This window comes from Labeo rohita, unplaced genomic scaffold (genome assembly GCF_022985175.1).
Source record: "Labeo rohita strain BAU-BD-2019 unplaced genomic scaffold, IGBB_LRoh.1.0 scaffold_1374, whole genome shotgun sequence".
NCBI lineage: Eukaryota > Metazoa > Chordata > Actinopteri > Cypriniformes > Cyprinidae > Labeo > Labeo rohita.
The window spans coordinates 1-20,756 of NW_026127532.1; the positions used below are offsets into that span (position 1 = coordinate 1).

Here is a 20,756-nt window from a genome sequence, read left to right on the forward strand (position 1 = left end):
ATGTACAAGACCTTGGCCAGTCAGTATGATCCTTTGGGATTTATTATCCCATTCACTACAAGGGCTAAAGTTCTTATCCAGGACCTTTGGAAGCAAAACTTGGGCTGGGATGATCTGATTGAGCCTGCACATCTGCGGGATAAGTGGTTAACTTGGGTAAGAGAAATTCCAACTCTCCTTCAGTTGCAGTTTCCTCGACTCTAAACACCGGACTGGACTGACCATCCTTCTGCCACCCGAGAGCTTCACATCTTTTGTGACGCGTCGGAAAGAGCGTACGGTTCAGTAGCTTATTTACGTACTTCCGATGATCAAGGACATGTCTCTGTCGCCTTTGTCTTGGCCAGATCTAGAGTGGCTCCCAGAAAATGCCTGTCCATGCCTCGTTTGGAGCTAAGTGCAGCACTAACCGGCGCCCAGTTAGCCCAAGTAATACAGACTGAGTTAACTCTTCTCATCGATTCAGTTACCCTCTGGTCTGACTCAACAACTGTGCTGTACTGGTTAACCGCTGAGTCTTGCCGCTACATGGTGTTTGTTGGAGTACGTGTAGCCGAAATACAGACACCGATACGGCTGAATGGAGGTATGTTGATTCAGCTCACAACCCTGCTGACCATATCACAAGAGGTCTGACCTTAACAGAGCTAATAGGCCCTCACCAATGGAGTTCAGGACCAGCTTTTCTCCTTAAATCAGCTGACCAATGGCCATCCATTCCCATGATTGAGGTAGAGCCCGAACTCAGTGAATTAAAGAAAGCTGCCTTAGTTGGTACTATTTCAGTGAACAACCCTTCACTCCCAGACCCAAATCAGTTCTCCACATGGCAAGAACTAATCAGTGCCACTGTTAGGTCCCTTCACGGGGCGGCTGCTGCCGATAGTGACTCCTCTGGTGATGCAGCTGATTATATTGAAGCTGAGAAACTCCTCCTGGCACAGGCTCAAAGTGACTCATTCCCATTCGAACTCAAGGCTCTGAAGGTTGATTTTGGTTTCTCCTGGTTGAGCTGCTGTCATTGAGGGACTCTGAGTGACGGTGATCTGTCCTCTACACTCTGAAACACACAACAAGAAGAAAATCAACTCAAAACTTTGACAATATACTTGAAGAAATGAATTCATATCAAACTTGTGCTCCACAAACCTTGAGCAAACGCTGTGAGAGTCCAGATGAAGATGATGATGAAGGTCATGTTGATGAAGATTGTTGTGTGTGTCAGTGATGAAGTGTTAAACTCACAGCACTATAAACACTCTCAGAGCACTGAAGCATCTGATCAATATGCAAACACACTCCAGATCATTTACCTGAAGACAGTCACTCATTAACAGACACAAAATACAATTACTGAAATGAGAAAAAAATCTTTTCATAATATTATATCTTCTAATTGCCAATGTGTTATAAATTATATCAGATCATTCACTTCTGAATAAATCTTCAAGACCAACTTTAGTATATTATCCTGACTGTCTCCTGTGAGACTTTGAGAATATTTTTGACTGTAGTTGGATAGAAACATGACTGTTAATTCCTAAATTTTATGCCAAATCCATGGATGTTCCTGCAGGTTTTTAACAGACATGAGGATCATCACACATGTGTCTCTGTCAATCACTGAATCAACTGAGTTTGATTGTGAGTCTCATCACACATGATATAAAACATGTTCACTCTTTATAAATCTTTATAAAATAAATTTAACACTTAACTTAAAGCTTTTATGTATATTGCATTATAAAAGTAGTTTTAATGCATTAATTATGCATTGTAATGCAGCTCATAATGCATTGTACAATTTAATGAATAATTGTAACCATAATTAATATATTATTACAATTATAAATACATTGTTACACTATGCATTTTAAATTCAGTTATAATTAATTACGACAAGATATAATGTAATAAAATGCACATTGTGAATAATTATAATGCATTATACCCTTTAATAACCCTTTATAATGCATGATACATAAAGGCTTTAAGTAAAGTGTTACCATGAATTTAAATAAATATGGTGATATGCATATTTTTTTTTATTTTTGATGGTGAACAGCACCTGTTGGGTAATCTGATCTTTAATTTTCACATTCATTTTTATGTCATTGTTAATTCTTCCATTCATTGATCTTATTATAAATTGTATTCATTATCATCTGCTCTGAAATTGAGGAATGTGTTTATATGATGCTGTTAATATCTGCATTATGAACATAATAAATCAATACACTTATTACATTGATTAAGCAGAACATTTTATGGTGCTGATCATGCAGTTTAGAAAGAAAAATGAGCATCGTAAATGCAGAAAATCAACAAGAAATACAGTATAGTGAAGAATAGAAACTATCAACTAAAGGAAAGATCAAAAGTGACTAAATATCTACATGAAGGACTGAAAATAACAGAAGATAATTTCAGAAAAATCATAATCATGAAAATAAATAATGATGAAGCTCAACAAAACTGATGTTTATTATTAGATCATATTAATTTCTTTCTTCACTGTTGAGTGAGTGATAGTGTTAATATGTGAGATATTTACCATGTGAAAGCTCAATGGATATTTTTCATTTAATATCCATGAATATCTGATGTTGTGTGAGTGATTGTTTGAGCAGCTGCAGAATCAGTTCAGTCACTGTGACTCTGACTGACGGAGGTTTTTGTACGACTCTTTATCACTGTGTGAACACATAATCACTGTTGATGACATGAAAACTCTGACAGTAATAATGTGCAGCATCTTCAGTCTGGACTCCACTGATGGTCAGAGTGAAATCTGTCCCACCAGATCTTCCATTCCCACTGAATCGACTGAAACTCTCATCATAGAGATCATTTATGCCATAAATGATGAGTTTAGGAGTTTCTCCAGGTTTCTGCTGATACCAAGCTAAACCATAGCCAGCTATTCCAGCATCAGTTTTACACTCTATAGTGGCGTCTCGTCCTTCAGAAACAGTCACAACTTCAGGTTGAGTCACAGTGATTCCTCTGGATGCTGCTGACAACAACATTATATGTGTTTCATCAAATTAAATCAACATTAAAAGTCAAAAATGAGCATCTTTCACTTCTGTTACCTGAAATAAAAGCTGTCAGAATCCAGATGAAGCTGCTGAAGAGATTCATTGTGTTTGTTGGTTTTGTACCGTGGTAAACAGCAGTGTGTTATAAAGTGTTTGAGTCTGAACGCTATAAACACTCGGAGCGCTGAAGCATGTGCTGATGCAAAGTGACTCTGTGGAAAAACCCTCCTGGAGGAAAACAGACATGAAAATGCACATGCAGATGAAAACTGAGCCTTTAAATGTGTTTCAGTCTCATGATCCAATGGTGTGTGTTTTCACTTCTTTTAGAAATCTGGAAATCTTTTCTTTTTCATTCTGTGTGAGTCTCTGGTTCAGACTACAGGTTTTCTGATGATTCAGTGACAGAGTTGAATCATTCAGAGAAACAAGTTTGTCACTGTGAACTTCATGAGAGGGCAAAGGTCATCAAAACTAATTAAAAACAATGATTTAGAAACCCCAAATTAAGATGTGTAAAGAAAATGTGATCAATACAGAGTCTGATTATATTATCTATTTAGATTTAATTCCTAGTTTTCATGCATCAAGAGATATTTAGAGATGATGAGGTGTTTTTATAAAAGTCAATTTAGTCCAATAATCCATGTCTGATGTTGAGAAGAGCTGATGTTGAGTGTCATATCAGTGTGTGTGAGTGTCGTTGTCTCTTTCTCTGCTGGAGTTTGTGTTCATTTGAGTGTGACGGAGGTTTTTGTACGACGCTTTCACTAGAATGAAGCACTGTGGTACACTTTTGGTGGAGGAACTAAACTGACGATCGGTAAGTCTCTTTAATCATATTAAAATGTATTGTTTTATTTTTTTTTTTTTTTAGATTATTTAAGCAACAGGATTTAAAATGATAAAATATGTTACAGTGAAAAAAATATGAAGTGCAATGTATTTAAGGTGAATTTAACAGTTTCATCATTTATTTAAACTTGTCTGCTATTTTTCAAATACATATTTATATTTAGTGTTATTTCATGACATTCATATATTTTTTCCATTTCAAGGCATATTTCATATTGTTTTAAAAATGTTTTCATTTTACATTGAGTAATTTCAGATGTTATTATTCCTAACATTTCATTGATTTTTAATATATTGAGAATATTTTCTGACATATTCAATTACATCTGAAAATACATAATTTTTACAAAATTATTGGTAAATTTAACAATTAAGAGTTTTTAAAATGCATGACACAAATTTTATAATGATATGGACAAAATAATTCTAATTTTTTAGTCGTCATTATCAGACAAAAAAAAAAAAATTAATGATTCAGAATTTGAACATACATTTATTAATATTTCTAATTGTGAGTCTCTTAATATTTTCAAAATACTATATTTAAATTTTTTTTCCAAATACATAAATGATCAATTTGCATGTGGACAATTTTTTTTTTAAACAGTTTGAGAATAAACTCTACCTTATTCAGAAAATCTGAAAATATTATAAGATTTACCTTATATAATGTCTGCTTTCGAGAACTGATTTATATTTAGATGTACATTTGTACATCTACATAATAGTAGTGAATATTGATTTAACTGAGAATATTTTTAAACTTAATTCATGATATTTGTGTTATATGAATGACAGCAGTGATGTGGAATTACAGTAAAGATGAACTGATTGTGATTTTGACTGCATTATCACGTCTGCTCCAGTGAAGATTGTAGCTGCAGATGTGAATAATTGAGTTTTGTGTGTGTTTGTGTGTTTCAGCTGGTCCCGCAGTGAAGCCCTCCGTGTCTCTGCTGCCGCCCTCTTCTCTGCAGATCTCTGGAGACTCAGCCGCACTGCTCTGCCTGCTCAGCTCTTACTCTCCACAGGGGGCGCAGGTGAGCTGGACGCTGGACGGGTCAGAGGTCACCGAGGGGGTTCAGACCAGCGCAGAGAGCGAGCGGGACGGACGCTACAGCCGCAGCAGCGTCCTGAGCCTCAGCAAAGCACGCTGGGAAGGTGCAGATCGCTTCGTCTGCAGAGTAAAACACAACGGAGCTGATCAAGAGGCCTCGTTCCTCAAGAGCTCCTGCTGATGTTTCTCCAGTGAAGAGCAGCAGGATTCACAGCAGTCACGTGATTTACAGCTCAATACTGAAACAGTCTTTCAATGTGCTGCCATTGATGTTCATTCAATAAAGCTTCTGAACGCCTTACATTTGTGTTCGACTGCATCATTGATCAGTGTGTCGTTCCTTCACTAAAGTTTGAGCTGCTGTTGATGATTGTAATAGTTGAGAACAGCTGCATTTAGCAGTAAATGTGAACTGAAGCTCTTGGGGTTTGAACATGGTCACTGGAGACGGAGCTGCTCTATTCTGAGACGATCAGAATCACTAAAGCTGCCAATGCAAATCTGATTTTCACCTCAAACTCACAGTTTCACTGTTTGATTGGTTCAACGCTCTGAACTGGAACAGTTTCACTTCTGCTCATGGAGTGATGAGACAGTTATGGAGTTTGAGTGTTAGTTTCATAAAACAAGTTTTATCATTATGATTGTAGTAAAATCTACAAAAACAAAATGCAAAAACTACATTACTGAAACTGAGAAAATTTGTGTTTTTTGTTTGATTTTCATCAAATTTGGCTCAAAATCAGAACCTATTTGAGTAAAACACATCTGTCACAGGACAGATCAACAGTCTAATAGAGCTGATTTCACTCCTAACTCAGTTTTGAGCACATGTGTAGTTCCTGTGTTTGGTCTCTGTGTGTCAGTAGTGAGTGATAGTGTTTGAGCAGCTGCAGAATCAGTTCAGTCACTGTGACTCTGACTGACGGAGGTTTTTGTACGACTCTTTATCACTGTGTGAATACTGGACCACTGTGTAAACTCTGACAGTAATAATGTCCAGCATCTTCAGTCTGGACTCCACTGATGGTCAGAGTGAAATCACTGTTAGATCCACTGCCACTGAATCTAGATGGAGTTCCTGACTGGAGTGTGTTTGCATAATAAATCAGGAGTTTAGGAGCTTCTCCAGGTTTCTGTAAGTACCAGGCTAAACAATGATCAGAACCACTCAAGTACACATCACTGCTGGTTTTACAGTTGATTTTGACTGTTTCTCCTGGTTGAGCTGCTGTCATTGAGGGACTCTGAGTGACGGTGATCTGTCCTCTACACTCTGAAACACACAACAAGAAGAAAATCAACTCAAAACTTTGACAATATACTTGAAGAAATGAATTCATATCAAACTTGTGCTCCACAAACCTTGAGCAAACGCTGTGAGAGTCCAGATGAAGATGATGATGAAGGTCATGTTGATGAAGATTGTTGTGTGTGTCAGTGATGAAGTGTTAAACTCACAGCACTATAAACACTCTCAGAGCACTGAAGCATCTGATCAATAGAAAAACAATAAAATGTTTTAGATTACAATTTATATAAACTGAATTTACGGTGTATGTTTCTGTAATTATAGTGTACCTATTAGTAGTAGTAGTATATGTGTAGGTTTAAGGGAACAATAGGCTGTTACGTTTTGGTAATTTGGGGGTAACAACCAGATATACAACCTGCAAATAACTGCGCAAGTAAACTGAAGTTACGGTGAATGTTTTGTATTTATATTGTACCTACGTGTAAGTATAAGGGAACAATAGGTTACGTTTGGGTAATAACGGGGTAGAAAACAGATATACAAATAATTTATAATGGATTAATTTAAAAAACCTTAACAGGTACCTGTTCTATTAAATCGTAAGTTTGGTGTATTAATTAATTAAATTACTGGGAAATTATACTCTTGTTCCATGTAGTTACAGGGTAAGTGTGACATCTGCGGGCTGTAAATTAAAGTGGCCATTGTTCCCCTTTTGTTCAACGAAGTTACAGGTTCAATACATAAACACACAATCTGAAAATATATCTAAAAATATTTTTATAGTCGCTAATCCCACTTCTACCCCTAAACCTAACGTTAACTATGACTGAACAGTAATAAAAATATAAAAAACAGGAAAGTGCAATTACAATCATTTATTTATTGCAAAAATGTCAACAGCCATAAAAAAAACTAATCCACATAACGATGCGTTTGCAGCCGCAGTCCTCTCTGGCGGAATACAGTAGGTTTGATGTGCAGTAGGATGAGAGCAGAATTTAAATTGTTAATCGCTGAAAATATTATCCAGATTATTGTCTTGATCCACTCCTCGAAGGCGCCCGCGCGTCATTCCAACACATCTCACCAGAAACACCGCATGTTGTAATCTGTGACGAATGCAGACGAGAACTAATGAACGTCCGTTCTGGTCCTCGCAAATCGTATGGATTCTGAAGATCTGGGTTACAGCACACAAATAAAATGGTTGAATTTGTAATTATGATGCGTGTTCGGTGTATTTTATGGTTCTATTGTTAGTCACAGCATGTCGGAGAAAACGCCTTTGTGTTCCACCACGGCAAACGAAGTTAATATTACATGAATGGTTAAACGATTGCAGAAATATTATTTATTTTAAGGGTTTACCGTGTAGTCATGATAACATTATGTAGACCTATTCTTGGAAACGAGCTGGCAACAGAAATCACACAGAATGGAATGAAATGTTATAATTTCATATTAAGTAAACGTTAAATGTTTAGATGATGTAAATATGTCAGTATTGTACATTTAGTGTCTGTAAAAATGTAAATAAATTTACATTTTGTAGAACCACATTTTTTGTGGTTCTGTTAAGTTTTAAGTTTTTTCTGTTAAGTTTTTTTAAATTAATCCATTATAAATTATTTGTATATCTGTTTGTTACCCCGTTATTACCCAAACGTAACATATTGCTCCCTTATACTTACACGTAGGTACAATATAAATACGAAACATTCACTGTAACTTCAGTTTACTTGCGCAGTTATTTGCAGGTTGTATATCTGGTTGTTACCCCCGAATTACCAAAACGTAACAGCCTATTGTTCTCTTATACCTACACATACGTACTAATAGGTACACTATAATTACAGAAACGTACACCATAAATTCAGTTTACTTATGTAGTTCTTTGCATGTTGAATATCTGGTTTGTTATCCCCTTATTACCCAAATATAACATATTGTTCCCTTATACCTACATGTACGTTCTTTATAGGTACCACTGATCTATATATAATGACTGGATCGCTCATTGCGTTCTAAACTGTCGTCAGGCAGTGAAGCCACCGGAAGTGTTCGATCCGCCATCTTACTATTCCCTACCGACAGAGAGCACCATTGACTCACAGCCAAACCGCTGACCTAAAATCACCCGATTTTAAGCGTATCAGTCACACAGGGCTAGTTTTTATGATATGTGTATGTAAATTAATTTTTACTTAAAATCTTATCTGCAGTGTTTATCGTCTTTTCGAGCAGGATAAGCGATGTTTTGAAATCGTTCAGGTGGGTGTCAGATGCGCACTTGCCAACACAGTTCTGATCCAACACAAAATATATTTCTTAACGTAAGGAATTATGCAGGAAATTTTAAACATGAACATATATCTGGAATTAGTATCTGAAATTGATTCGAATATACAATAAATAATACAGTACACGCCTGTTGTATTGAAATTCAAATATTGGATATAAAGCTTGATGTCTTTAAATCCGTACCAAATGTAATTAGTCAGCGTTATTTCTCGAAGTTATGATGTGAATATTTAATGTCCCTAAGTGATCAACATCTATTTCAAACTTTTAAAGATCGCGCAAATTCTATTATATTAAGTGCCTTAAATTACATTTATCTGACTATAATTCTACCTGATTTTGCTCAATTCCGTCGATGAAAATAGTCTGAAACAAAGTCACAGCTGACCCGCATCTCTATTTAAACACAATGAACGGGCGTTTTTAAACGAATCTGAGTCATTGATTCAATTGCACATTCCTAAGAAAGTCGCTTCATTTCTGAATAAATGATTCAGTGATAAAATCAGTGACTTAACGCCATCTGCTGACAGTTTTAGTTTCATTTATAAAGTTTCATCTTCATTTCATCTTTTTAGTTAAATCATTTTAAAATATTATATTTAATATTTTGACATTATTAACGTTTATTATTAACATTTATCTCAACATGAATGTTATGTAGGCTGAATTAAACGTTTAAATCATTACCTGCTTCAGAATGATGTTAACGAAATCAGTGTTGAAACATGCATTTAGCCTGTAACGTTGCGAATAAAAACATTATAACAAAACAGCACAAACAATTATTAACTGTGCAAGGCAAATTATCTGTATACAAAGCATAAATCTTTCAGTTTTTTAATGAGCATTTTGTCATTTGTAAATATAGTGAACGTCCGATGTTATCATGTTCATGATGTTCGCTACTATAATGTATATTTTTAATAAGCAGAGGGAATTCCGGATATTAAACAATAACCGTTTACATGCTTGGGACGTTTGCGTTGTGAGAATGTACAGTGAGACGTCAGATATGAAAACGCTGACTTGTTAGGTGATGTTTTCTCATTAAAGTCGTATTATTTCCTATTCATTCAATAGAATGTTTGCGAGTACTAGGGAATATCAATATGGCGGCGCAGTGGCTTCACTTCTGTGACGTCATGAGCTATCCAGTTCTCTATTATAGATCAGTGATTTTGTCATAAAAGCCTGTTTTATGAGAATCAGAGCCTATTTAACTAATACACATCTGTCACAGGACAAATCACAGTCTAATAGAGCTGATTTCACTCCTAATGCAGTTTTGAGTACATGTGTAGTTCCTGTGTTTGGTCTCTGTGTGTCAGTAGTGAGTGATAGTGTTTGAGCAGCTGCAGAATCAGTTCAGTCACTGTGACTCTGACTGACAGAGGTTTTTGTATGACTCTTTATCACTGTGTGAACACATAACCATGGTGTACACTCTGACAGTAATAATGTCCAGCATCTTCAGTCTGGACTCCACTGATGGTCAGAGTGAAATCACTGTTAGATCCACTGCCACTGAATCTAGATGGAGTTCCTGACTGGAGACGGTTAACCCAATAAATCAATAGTTTAGGAGCTTCTCCAGTTTTCTGTAAGTACCAGGCTAAACAGTCCGGCCAACTCTCCCTATACACATCTTTGCTGGTTTTACAGTTGATTTTGACTGTTTCTCCTGGTTGAGCTGCTGTCATTGAGGGACTCTGAGTGACGGTGATCTGTCCTCTACACTCTGAAACACACAACAAGAAGAAAATCAACTCAAAACTTTGACAATATACTTGAAGAAATGAATTCATATCAAACTTGTGCTGCACAAACCTTGAGCAAACGCTGTGAGAGTCCAGATGAAGATGATGATGAAGGTCATGTTGATGAAGATTGTTGTGTGTGTCAGTGATGAAGTGTTAAACTCACAGCACTATAAACACTCTCAGAGCACTGAAGCATCTGATCAATATGCAAATGAGCTCATCCTGTTTTTAAATGAGCATTTGTCATTAAGATGCTGCTTTTATGAAAAAAAAATAAACATGTTGCCATATATGTTACCTACAAGGTGATACATAATTTTCACATACATACATTCTCTGGCTAGATATAAAATCCCCATATTAAAATTTGTTTATGCACATATTTTAATAATATCTATATGGTGATTTTTATATGGTCTTATATGTAGTAACTATACTGCATGTGAACAATATTTTATTTATATATAAAACTTTTTTAAAACATACAAAAATTCGGCACGTTTATATATGTTTTTGTAATAGTTATTTTAAATACTATCTTTTATATTTATATAATATTAACATTTATTGATGGGTTCTAGGATGGATATACATGTACATGATATACATGTCCATTGTTTTACATATACATAAACACAAATTTGATTGGGTTGGATATACATGTTAATATACGAAATTGTTTCAATTTCTAATACAAGTTTCATATGTTTTTACTTCATATGACTATATACTTAATATATGGAAGTTTAATATATGAGCATATATAACGTTTGTGTATGGTTGACCCCAAATGTTTCAACAGTAGTGTACAGTAACTGAGATTGACCATATATATATATATATATATATATAAACATGTTGCCATATATGTTATCTATAAGGTGATATATAATTTTCACATACATACATTTCTGTCAGAGTTCTGTGTGCCATTTGGACTGTTTATGTTTGTTTTTCCCATTGTGCCCATATTTGGTTCTTCCTGTCCTCATTTTGTCCTGATTAGTTTATTTACTACACCTGTCTGTGTCTTAATCACCACCCTTTATAAGTCTGCTTGTGATTTGAGTTTGCTGTCGGTCCTTGACGTTATTTGGATGTGTGTGGATTATTGTTCTGTTCCTGCCTGTTCCTGCCTGTTCCTGCCTGTTCCTACTAAGAGTTATATTAAATTGTTATTTGTATCGTATCTCGTCTCTCGACTCATCTATCCAGCACGGACCGTGACAGAAGGACCGACCCTACAGTTTATCCCCGGCGTTTCCCTGCTTTATTTTTTCCGTTTTTTTTTTCTCAGTGTTTGTTTTTTTGTTCTTCGTTATGGATAACCCTGCTGTCCTCCTCCTTCTCCTGGAGCAGGGGAATCGCTCTCTCGTGGACCACACTAGAGACTTTGTCCACCTCGTACCACTCACACACTTCCCGGACAGCAGCCTTTGCACATTTTACCGTGCAGGACTGAACATCGCCACGAAAGCGCAGCTGTCCGGGGAGGGTCCACGAGAGAGCTTCGCCGACTACATGGAGTGGGTGCTGGTGTCCTGTAGATCTTCGTTGACCGCGGAGGATGACACCAGCCCCACTCAAGACCCAGAGCCCAGCCAACCAGCACCCCGACACGCGGAGTTTGAGCCCGAGCCCACCGCGGATGACGAGCCAGAGCCACGAGCGACAGAGCTAAAGATCGCCACAGAGCCAGAGCCCTACACATCCGATCAGGTGCGAGAGCCGGCTACATCTACCATGACGGGGGGAGTGCAAGATGGAGCAAGTGAGGGCTATGGAGAGCCCTGCCCACTGCACCACTGCTGGGGGTGAGCTGGATGATAACTCTGGGGATTTAATAGACTTCTTTACAGAAGTATCTACCTGTCTCGTTATGCCTGCCTGTATGGAATCCCCACCCACCCTCCCTCCCTCCCTCCCTCCCTCCCTCCCTCTTCTGCCTATGTCAACATCTGTCTGCTCACCGCTGTCCCCTGACAGCCCCTCTGCTCACCCTCAGCCCACCACCTGTGCAGTGGGTGCGCCGCGGGTCTGCCAGCTTCCATCGGCGTCAGGGCTGGAGGATCCCTCATCTCCGCCTCCAGCCTCAGAGTCCAGAACTCCGCCTCAGCCCTCCGACCCTGCGGCTTCACCACGGCTCTCAGCGCCCTCGTCTCCATCGTCGCCCATCGGTCCACCAGCTCCACCGGGCTCCCTCGTCTTTCCGGCTCCGCCCTGGTCGGTCGTCGGCCCTTCATCACCTCAGGACTCTGTTCCTACGGCTGCGCCTCGTCACTCCGTCCCACCGGCTCTGTGGACCTCCTTCCTCCCTCTGGCACAGCCTCCATCCTCTGTCGCTCCGGCTCCGCCGCGGACCTTCGGATCTCCGCCTACGCCTCGGTCGCCAGAGCCTAGGGCTCCGCCTTGGCCCTCCGGATCCTCGGTGTCGCCCTGGATCTTCGGCTCTCCGTCTCCGCCTCGGGCTCCTCCGCCAGCTCCTCCGCCAGCGGCTCCGCCTCCGTCGGTCGCCCCCTGGAGTCGTCAGCCTTTTCTCCACCATGGCTCCTCCCTCCGTCGGCTCCACCGTGGGTCGTCATGATGGCTGTGGTCTGGGTCTCGCATGGCTCCTCCTGCTCCGGGTCCCTCCTGAGTTCTCCCTGGCTCCTCCCTCCGTCGTCACCACCCTGGACTTTGTTTATTGTCCTCCTCCCGGAAGACCGTCCGCCACCAGAGCCTCCTCCCACAATGACTTTATTATTTTCACTCCCTTTCCACGCCGCGAGGTCGCGCCTTCCGGGAGGGGGGAGTAATGTCAGAGTTCTGTGTGCCATTTGGACTGTTTATGTTTGTTTTTCCCATTGTGCCCATATTTGGTTCTTCCTGTCCTCATTTTGTCCTGATTAGTTTATTTACTACACCTGTCTGTGTCTTAATCACCACCCTTTATAAGTCTGCTTGTGATTTGAGTTTGCTGTCGGTCCTTGACGTTATTTGGATGTGTGTGGATTATCGTTCTGTTCCTGCCTGTTCCTGCCTGTTCCTACTAAGAGTTATATTAAATTGTTGTTTGTATCTCGTCTCTCGACTCATCTATCCAGCACGGACCGTGACAATTTCCTGGCTAGATATAAAATCACCATATTAAAATTTGCTCACATATTTTAGTAATATTTATATGATAATTTTAAATCGTACTGTATGTAGTAACTATACTACATATCAACAATATTTTATTTATATATAAAACTTTACTAAAAAACATACAAGAAGCTTTTATATGTATATTTATAAATCTATCTTTTATAAATCTATATTTTATATTTCTTTTCTATAATATCAACAATTATTGATGGGTTTAGGATGGATATAAATGTACATGATATACATGTCCATTGTTTTACATATACATAAACACATTTGAATGGGTTGGATGTACATGAAATTGTTTCAATTTGTAATGTAAGTTTCAAATATGTTTTTTTTTTTTTTACTTCATATGACAATGTACTTAATACATGGAACTTTAATATATGTGCATATATTACATTTGTGTATGGTTGACCCCAAATGTTTCAACAGTAGTGTACAGTAACTGAGATCGACCACTGGTTTTACAATCGATGGGAGAATCTGGGACACACAATATGGTGGTTTTCTTTTAGTATCAGCAGCGCCACCATCTGGTCTTTAAGTGAATCATTTACTGGACCAACCTGAAAAAGACAGTTTGAAAAGGCATGAAACAACGATTATGGTATCATTCATGTGAGATTTTATTGCTATATACCAGGGGTGGCGAACTCCGGTCCTGGAGAGCCGCAGCCCTGCTATAAACAGAATTTTTAGTTTCTATTACTGAATTGAAGTTTACTTATTCATTACAGGAGCTGTAGTTGCGTGACTGAAAACAATGTAAGATGACTGCTGAACTCAGATCTCCAACATGTGACAGATCTTGAAGAGCACAATGAATCAAATCAAAACCTCATAGTGCAGATTCAACCAGTCCAGATTCCAGCATTACTCGTCTCCCTACAGAGAGTAAGAACATGAGGAGACAAAAGAGGGAGAAAATCAACAGAGTTATTTCAGATCCTCCTTTGAGCAGCTGCAGAATCAGTTCAGTCACTGTGACTCTGACTGACGGAGGTTTTTGTACGACTCTTTATCACTGTGTGAATGTTACACTGCCCACACAATTATAACCACTTGCTGTGCAATGAAAACTCTGACAGTAATAATGTCCAGCATCTTCAGTCTGGACTCCACTGATGGTCAGAGTGAAATCACTGTTTGATCCACTGCCACTGAATCTAGATGGAGTTCCTGACTGGAGGCTGCTTGTTGCATATATGAGTTTAGAAGCTTCTCCAGATTTCTGTGAGTACCAGATTAAACGATTTTCAGATCACATCTGTGCTGGTTTTACAGTTGATTTTGACTGTTTCTCCTGGTTGAGCTGCTGTCATTGAGGGACTCTGAGTGACGGTGATCTGTCCTCTACACTCTGAAACACACAACAAGAAGAAAATCAGCTCAAAACTTTGACAATATACTTGAAGAAATTAATTCATATCAATCTTGTGCTCCACAAACCTTGAGCAAATGCTGTGAGAGTCCAGATGAAGATGATGATGAAGGTCATGTTGATGAAGATTGTTGTGTGTGTCAGTGATGAAGTGTTAAACTCACAGCACTATAAACACTCTCAGAGCACTGAAGCATCTGATCAATATGCAAATGAACTGATCTTGTATTTAAATGAGCTTCTAAATGAAGATAGCTTGTTCATTTCTTCCTGTCAGTCATTGTATCTGCTCATCACACTGTTTAATCTTTGTTTTGTACAGTTATTTTGACTGGTGTTTTATCATCTGATGGTTTATTACAGGATTGGACTATGATTATGGATGTATTAATGACTAAATATTTCGATTATTCAAGATTTTTGTATATGAATTAAGCACATGTATTTCAGCTCACTTGGGTTGAGCGACCTTAAGAAACGTCACTACAGACAGCAGTGATGCATACTGGCTTTTATGGTGCATTGTGGGAATGTTTTGAGTGAAAGCATTTTGTAATCCTATTGTTGCACAATGACTAGTGAACTAAAGAGCTGATTGAGACACACTCTTACTGACTGACACTCACATTTGTGAACATTTTCATGCATGAATCATGGTTTATCAGTAAGTGTGAAATTAAAAAATAGCATAAAATTTAAAACAAATTTAAACCAAATAAAAAAAAAAGACCCCTGATGGCTGAAATGTGTAAAAATTAAATGTTTAAGTAAACAGTGATAAATATCTATTTAAAATTCTGCAGTGCCATTAGCATTAAAATTTAGTCCCATGAACATACTTTTGTCTTTCATGCCTCTTGATTTGTCTTTTGCACTGACTTTTATGATATGAAACTGTGATACAATTTATTTTTCAGGATTCTTTGTTGAAGAGAAAGTTCAAAAGAATAGCATTTATTTGAAATAAAAATCATTTGCAACAGTAAAAATGTTTTTTGTTTAAAATCATTTTAATGTGTTTTTTTTTTTTTTTTTTTTTTTTTTTTTCTGAATTAAATATTACTTTCTTTCAAAAAAAGACAAAAACTATCTTACTGCCAACACAGAAATGTAATATATGATTGCTCTATATTAAAAGTGATATTCTTATAGGTTACCTATAAAGTGATGCATAATTTTCACATATGTACATTCTCTGGGTAGATGAAGATTTACATGTACAACATATATTAAATCCACAGTAAAAGCTCTATATGTCCATATGTTAATTATCTATGTAATAATATGTGAACATCTGTAGATTTATTAATCTGCATTACTCGTCTCCCTACACAGTGTAAGAATATGAGACAAAAGATGGAGAAAAACAACAGAGTTATTTCAGATCCTCCTTTGAGCAGCTGCAGAATCAGTTCAGTCACTGTGACTCTGACTGACGGAGGTTTTTGTACGACTCTTTATCACTGTGTGAATGTTACACTGCCCACACAATTATAACCACTTGCTGTGCAATGAAAACTCTGACAGTAATAATGTCCAGCATCTTCAGTCTGGACTCCACTGATGGTCAGAGTGAAATCACTGTTTGATCCACTGCCACTGAATCTAGATGGAGTTCCTGACTGGAGGCTGCTTGTTGCATATATGAGTTTAGAAGCTTCTCCAGATTTCTGTGAGTACCAGATTAAACGATTTTCAGATCACATCTGTGCTGGTTTTACAGTTGATTTTGACTGTTTCTCCTGGTTGAGCTGCTGTCATTGAGGGACTCTGAGTGACGGTGATCTGTCCTCTACACTCTGAAACACACAACAAGAAGAAAATCAGCTCAAAACTTTGACAATATACTTGAAGAAATTAATTCATATCAATCTTGTGCTCCACAAACCTTGAGCAAATGCTGTGAGAGTCCAGATGAAGATGATGATGAAGGTCATGTTGATGAAGATTGTTGTGTGTGTCAGTGATGAAGTGTTAAACTTACAGCACTATAAACACTCTCAAAGCACTGAAGCATCTGATCAATATGCAAATAAACTGATCCTGTTTTTAAATGAGCTTCTACATTAAGGTTGCTCATTCATTTCATTCTGTTAATCACTGTATCTGCTCATCACACTGTTTAATGTTTTGTGCAATTATTATGACTGGTGTTTGATCATCTGGCAGTTTATGACAGGATTGATCATGATTATGTATTAAGTATTTTTTTTTTATTGTTCAAGGTTTTTGTACTTGAATTAAACACATGTATTTCAGCTCAGTTGGTTTGAAGGTCCTAAACATCACTATAGTGTTACGTCCTGTCTAGGGTTAAGACTTTTTAAAAAGTGAACAACCAATATTTTAATGCATCAAACATAAAGGCTCTCAGTAAAGTGTTACCATAATTTTAAATAAATATGGTGACATGCATATTTTTTATTTTTTTTATGGTGAACAGCACCTGTTGGGTAATCAGGGGCCATGTGTATTTGCCGCTCAGAGTAAAATTCTAGTCTTAAGTGTGTAAAAATTCTAAGAATTTACTTATATTCCTAGACTTAAGAATAAGAATGATTCATAAAGGTCCCTAAGTGTTAAGACTAGGTCTCAGCTCCTAAATTATTTAAGAGAGCTGGGGAGGTCTCCCAACCTAGTTAGGAGCAACAAGATGGCAGCAAAGAGCAGAAGGCACACACTTTCCACTGAACATATGATGTATTGAGTATGATGATAGAGAATTATTAAAACAATACAAACTTGATCATAAAGCAATTTTTTGTAACTGACCAAGTAAGAAACTTATCTTATTCCACTCTACAAATTAATGCTCTAACTGCAGAAATAAAAGACTAACCCCACAACAGTGGCCAAAAGTGATGTGTGGAGGGTTTTAATGACCTCACATTTCACTTAAACCATCAAAATATGAAAGGAAAAAGAAAACACTGATCAGTGTTGCTAACTGCTTTAAACTGAAAGTAGCTAAACCAGTCACTAAATGTAGCTGATGAGGATGAGACCATAATGGCAAGTTCACTGTGTTGTAATCTAAATAAGGTTTGTCCAACAATTTGATTTTGTTTCTAGGTTTTTGAATAAAGTCTCAAAAGGGGTGACTAAGTCACTAAACACTTTTCACTAAATTGGCAACATTGACGATGACAACATAATCAGTTATTTTGTTCCTCCCTTGTTTTTGCATGTGTTTATAATTTCTTTAATAGCATACGAACTTAAATTGTATTTATTTATTTATTGATTGATTTATTTATTGTCATAATAGTACATAGAACATTGTTCAACTAGGTTAGGCTACTTTTGTATATTAAGCAGCTTGAAACGTGGAACTGAAATAAACTGTCAAATCAAAAACGTCTCAGGTTACGACTGTAACCCCGGTTCCCCGAAGGGAACGAACGCTGCTGAGTTTTGGGGAACGCCTTCAGTGTAAACACGCTCTGAATCACATGTGTAATCAGTCCAATAGAGAAGCGAGACATCATAGGCGGGTGACATCACGGATCAGGAAGCTTAAAAGCACATGCGCTGGAACCGGCATTTAGCTTAAGGAAGCAGTGAACGCTCGCAGGGATGCAGGAAGTATGGCACAAGACGTGGCGTCTCGTTCCCTTTGGGGAACCGGGGTTACAGTCGTAACCTGAGACGTTCCCCTTCAGGAACTCGAGCTGTGTCACAAACGCTTTGGGGAACAATATGCCCACGCCCCCATAATTATAAGTCCCTGCCTAGTGTGTGCTAAGATGAAGGACAGAAGAGCCAGGAGCGACTCGAAGGTCAGGGGCCTGGACCACCCCGCTGCATCACAGATGTCCTGCATAGGGACACCAGACATGAAAGCTTTTGAGGCAGAGATGCCTCGGGTAGAATGGGCCAAGGGAGAGGGAAGACCCAAGAACTCATAAGCTTGAGAGATGGCATCCACAATCCAGCGGCTAAGAGAATGCTTGGAAGCAGGAAGACCCCCTTTGGGGGCCATAACAGACAAACAATTGGTCGGATTTTCTCCACAGGGCAGCTCTGTGGACGTATGTGTCCAGTGCTCGAACTGGACACATACAATTAAGCTTCTGCTGGTCCGGATCCCGAAAGGGAGGAGGACAGAAGGCCTGGAGTACGACTGGCCATGGTGCTGAAGAGGGGACCTTTGGGACATACCCCGGTCTGGGGTAAAGGAAAGCTTTAGCCATGCCAGGGGCAAACTCTAGATGGGAAGGGGCCACAGAAAGGGCCTGAAGATCTCCTACTCTCTTGAGAGACGTTAATGCCAGAAGAAGGACTGTCTTTACCGAGAGATGATGATCAGAGGACTCTTCAATAGGCTCAAAAGGAGGCCTACAAAGAGCCTCAAGCACCACGTAGGGACCCGAGGCCGTACTGGAGGCCTCAGCCTCAGCGCACCGTGGAGGAAACATACTACAAGGGGATCCTTGCCCACTGAAAAGCCACCAAGGGGTGTGGTAGGCCGAAATAACCGCCACGTAGACCCTCAAGGTGGAGTGGGCTAACCCTGCAGAGAACCGATCCTGCAGAAACTCCAACACTGTACCAACTGGGCAGTTAACTGGGTCCTGCTGGTGGTGTCCGCACCATGAAGTGAAAAGTTTCCACTTCAGGGCGTACAGTTTCCTTGTGGAGGGAGCTCTGGATTGGAGGATGGTCTCAACAACCTCGGTTGAGAGACCGGAAGCTACGAGGTGTGCCCCCCTCAGAGGCCACACCCATAACTTCCACAACTCCGGGCGAGGGTGAAGGATGGTGCCTCCCGCTTGCGAGAGAAGATCCCTCCTGACGGGAATCTCCCATGGAGAGCCGTCGAGGAGGGAAATTAGGTCCGAGAACCATGCTCGGGCCAGCCAGTACGGGGCTACTAAAAGAAGACGGACCCCGTCCCTGCGCACCCTCTCCATAACTCCCGGAACCAGAGCGATCGGGGAAAGGCGTACAGACGAAGCCTCGGCCATGTCTGTACCATGGCATCCAGCCCCAGAGGAGCTGGATGAGTCAGAGAGAACCAGTGGGGACATTGCGCATTCTCCTGAGTCACGAAGAGGTCCACCTGAGCCTAGCCAAAAACTCTCCAAATCTGCTTCACCACCTCGGGGTGAAGCATCCATTCCCCGGGCCTCGGCTCCTGTCTCGACAGGACGTCTGCTCCCATATTGAGATGCCCAGGAACATGAACTGCTCTCAGCGAGAGGAGTTTCTCCTGGGACCACACAAGCATCTGATGCGACAGCTTGTATAAGGGGCGCGAACGCAGACCTCCCTGGTGGTTAATGTAATAGACCACCGCTGTGTTGTCGGTGCAAACCAACACATGGCGGCCTATTAGGGAGAAAGTGCTTCAATGCTCGAACACAGCCAGCATCTCCAGCTAGTTGGTGTGCCAAGTGAGATGGTGACTGCTCCACAGACCGCGAGCGGAGTGGCCACTCATGACTGCACCCCAACCGGTGAGAGACGCATCCGTCGCTAGCGTTACGCGGCGACAAGGAGCTCCTAACCCCGGGCCCTGAGACAGGAACCAAGGCTTCTTCCACATGTCTAAGGCACGTAGGCATTGCCGCGTGACCTTGATCATGTGGAACGGGTTTCCCCTCGGGGAGAACCCCTTGGTCCTGAGCCACCACTGCAGGGGTCTCATGTACACCAGGCCAAAAGGTATCACATTGGACGCAGCTGCCATCAGACTCAGCAGTCACTAGGGGTGTGACGAGACACTAATCCCACGAGAACGAGACGAGACGAGATTTTTAAACTTTTCTTAAGAAATCCTCAATGATGAAATATATAGGGAAAATAGTATTTTATTCAACTGAAAAACGCAAAATGCAAAAAAATTAAGGTGCATTTTGAACTTTATGAAATTAAACTTCAATTTTAATGAATAATATGCAGTAATAAACAACATTTAAACAAGAGCTTCATGATTCTGGATAATTTGAGAATCCCTAGTTGTTTT

At 39.4% G+C, this 20,756-nt stretch overlaps 1 long non-coding RNA gene and 3 gene segments (V, D, J or C); 1 reads left to right on the plus strand and 3 right to left on the minus strand.

Moving 5' to 3' along the window:
* Positions 1 to 2,470: 2,470 nt before the first annotated feature.
* Positions 2,471 to 3,246, minus strand: LOC127158180 (immunoglobulin kappa variable 1-8-like). The segment is given in 2 exon segments: positions 2,471 to 3,016; positions 3,096 to 3,246. Coding segments are annotated over 2 exon segments (375 nt in total).
* Positions 3,247 to 3,294: 48 nt separating this feature from the next.
* LOC127158181 (uncharacterized) lies at positions 3,295 to 5,254 on the plus strand. The gene is made up of 2 exons (XR_007826079.1): positions 3,295 to 3,864; positions 4,821 to 5,254. It is a non-coding gene; the product is annotated as an uncharacterized LOC127158181 (long non-coding RNA).
* Positions 5,255 to 5,903: 649 nt separating this feature from the next.
* LOC127158179 (immunoglobulin kappa variable 4-1-like) lies at positions 5,904 to 6,426 on the minus strand. The segment is given in 2 exon segments: positions 5,904 to 6,229; positions 6,319 to 6,426. Coding segments are annotated over 2 exon segments (375 nt in total).
* Positions 6,427 to 9,912: 3,486 nt separating this feature from the next.
* Positions 9,913 to 16,761, minus strand: LOC127158177 (immunoglobulin kappa variable 4-1-like). The segment is given in 2 exon segments: positions 9,913 to 10,253; positions 16,677 to 16,761. Coding segments are annotated over 2 exon segments (375 nt in total).
* Between the last annotated feature and the right edge of the window lie 3,995 nt (positions 16,762 to 20,756).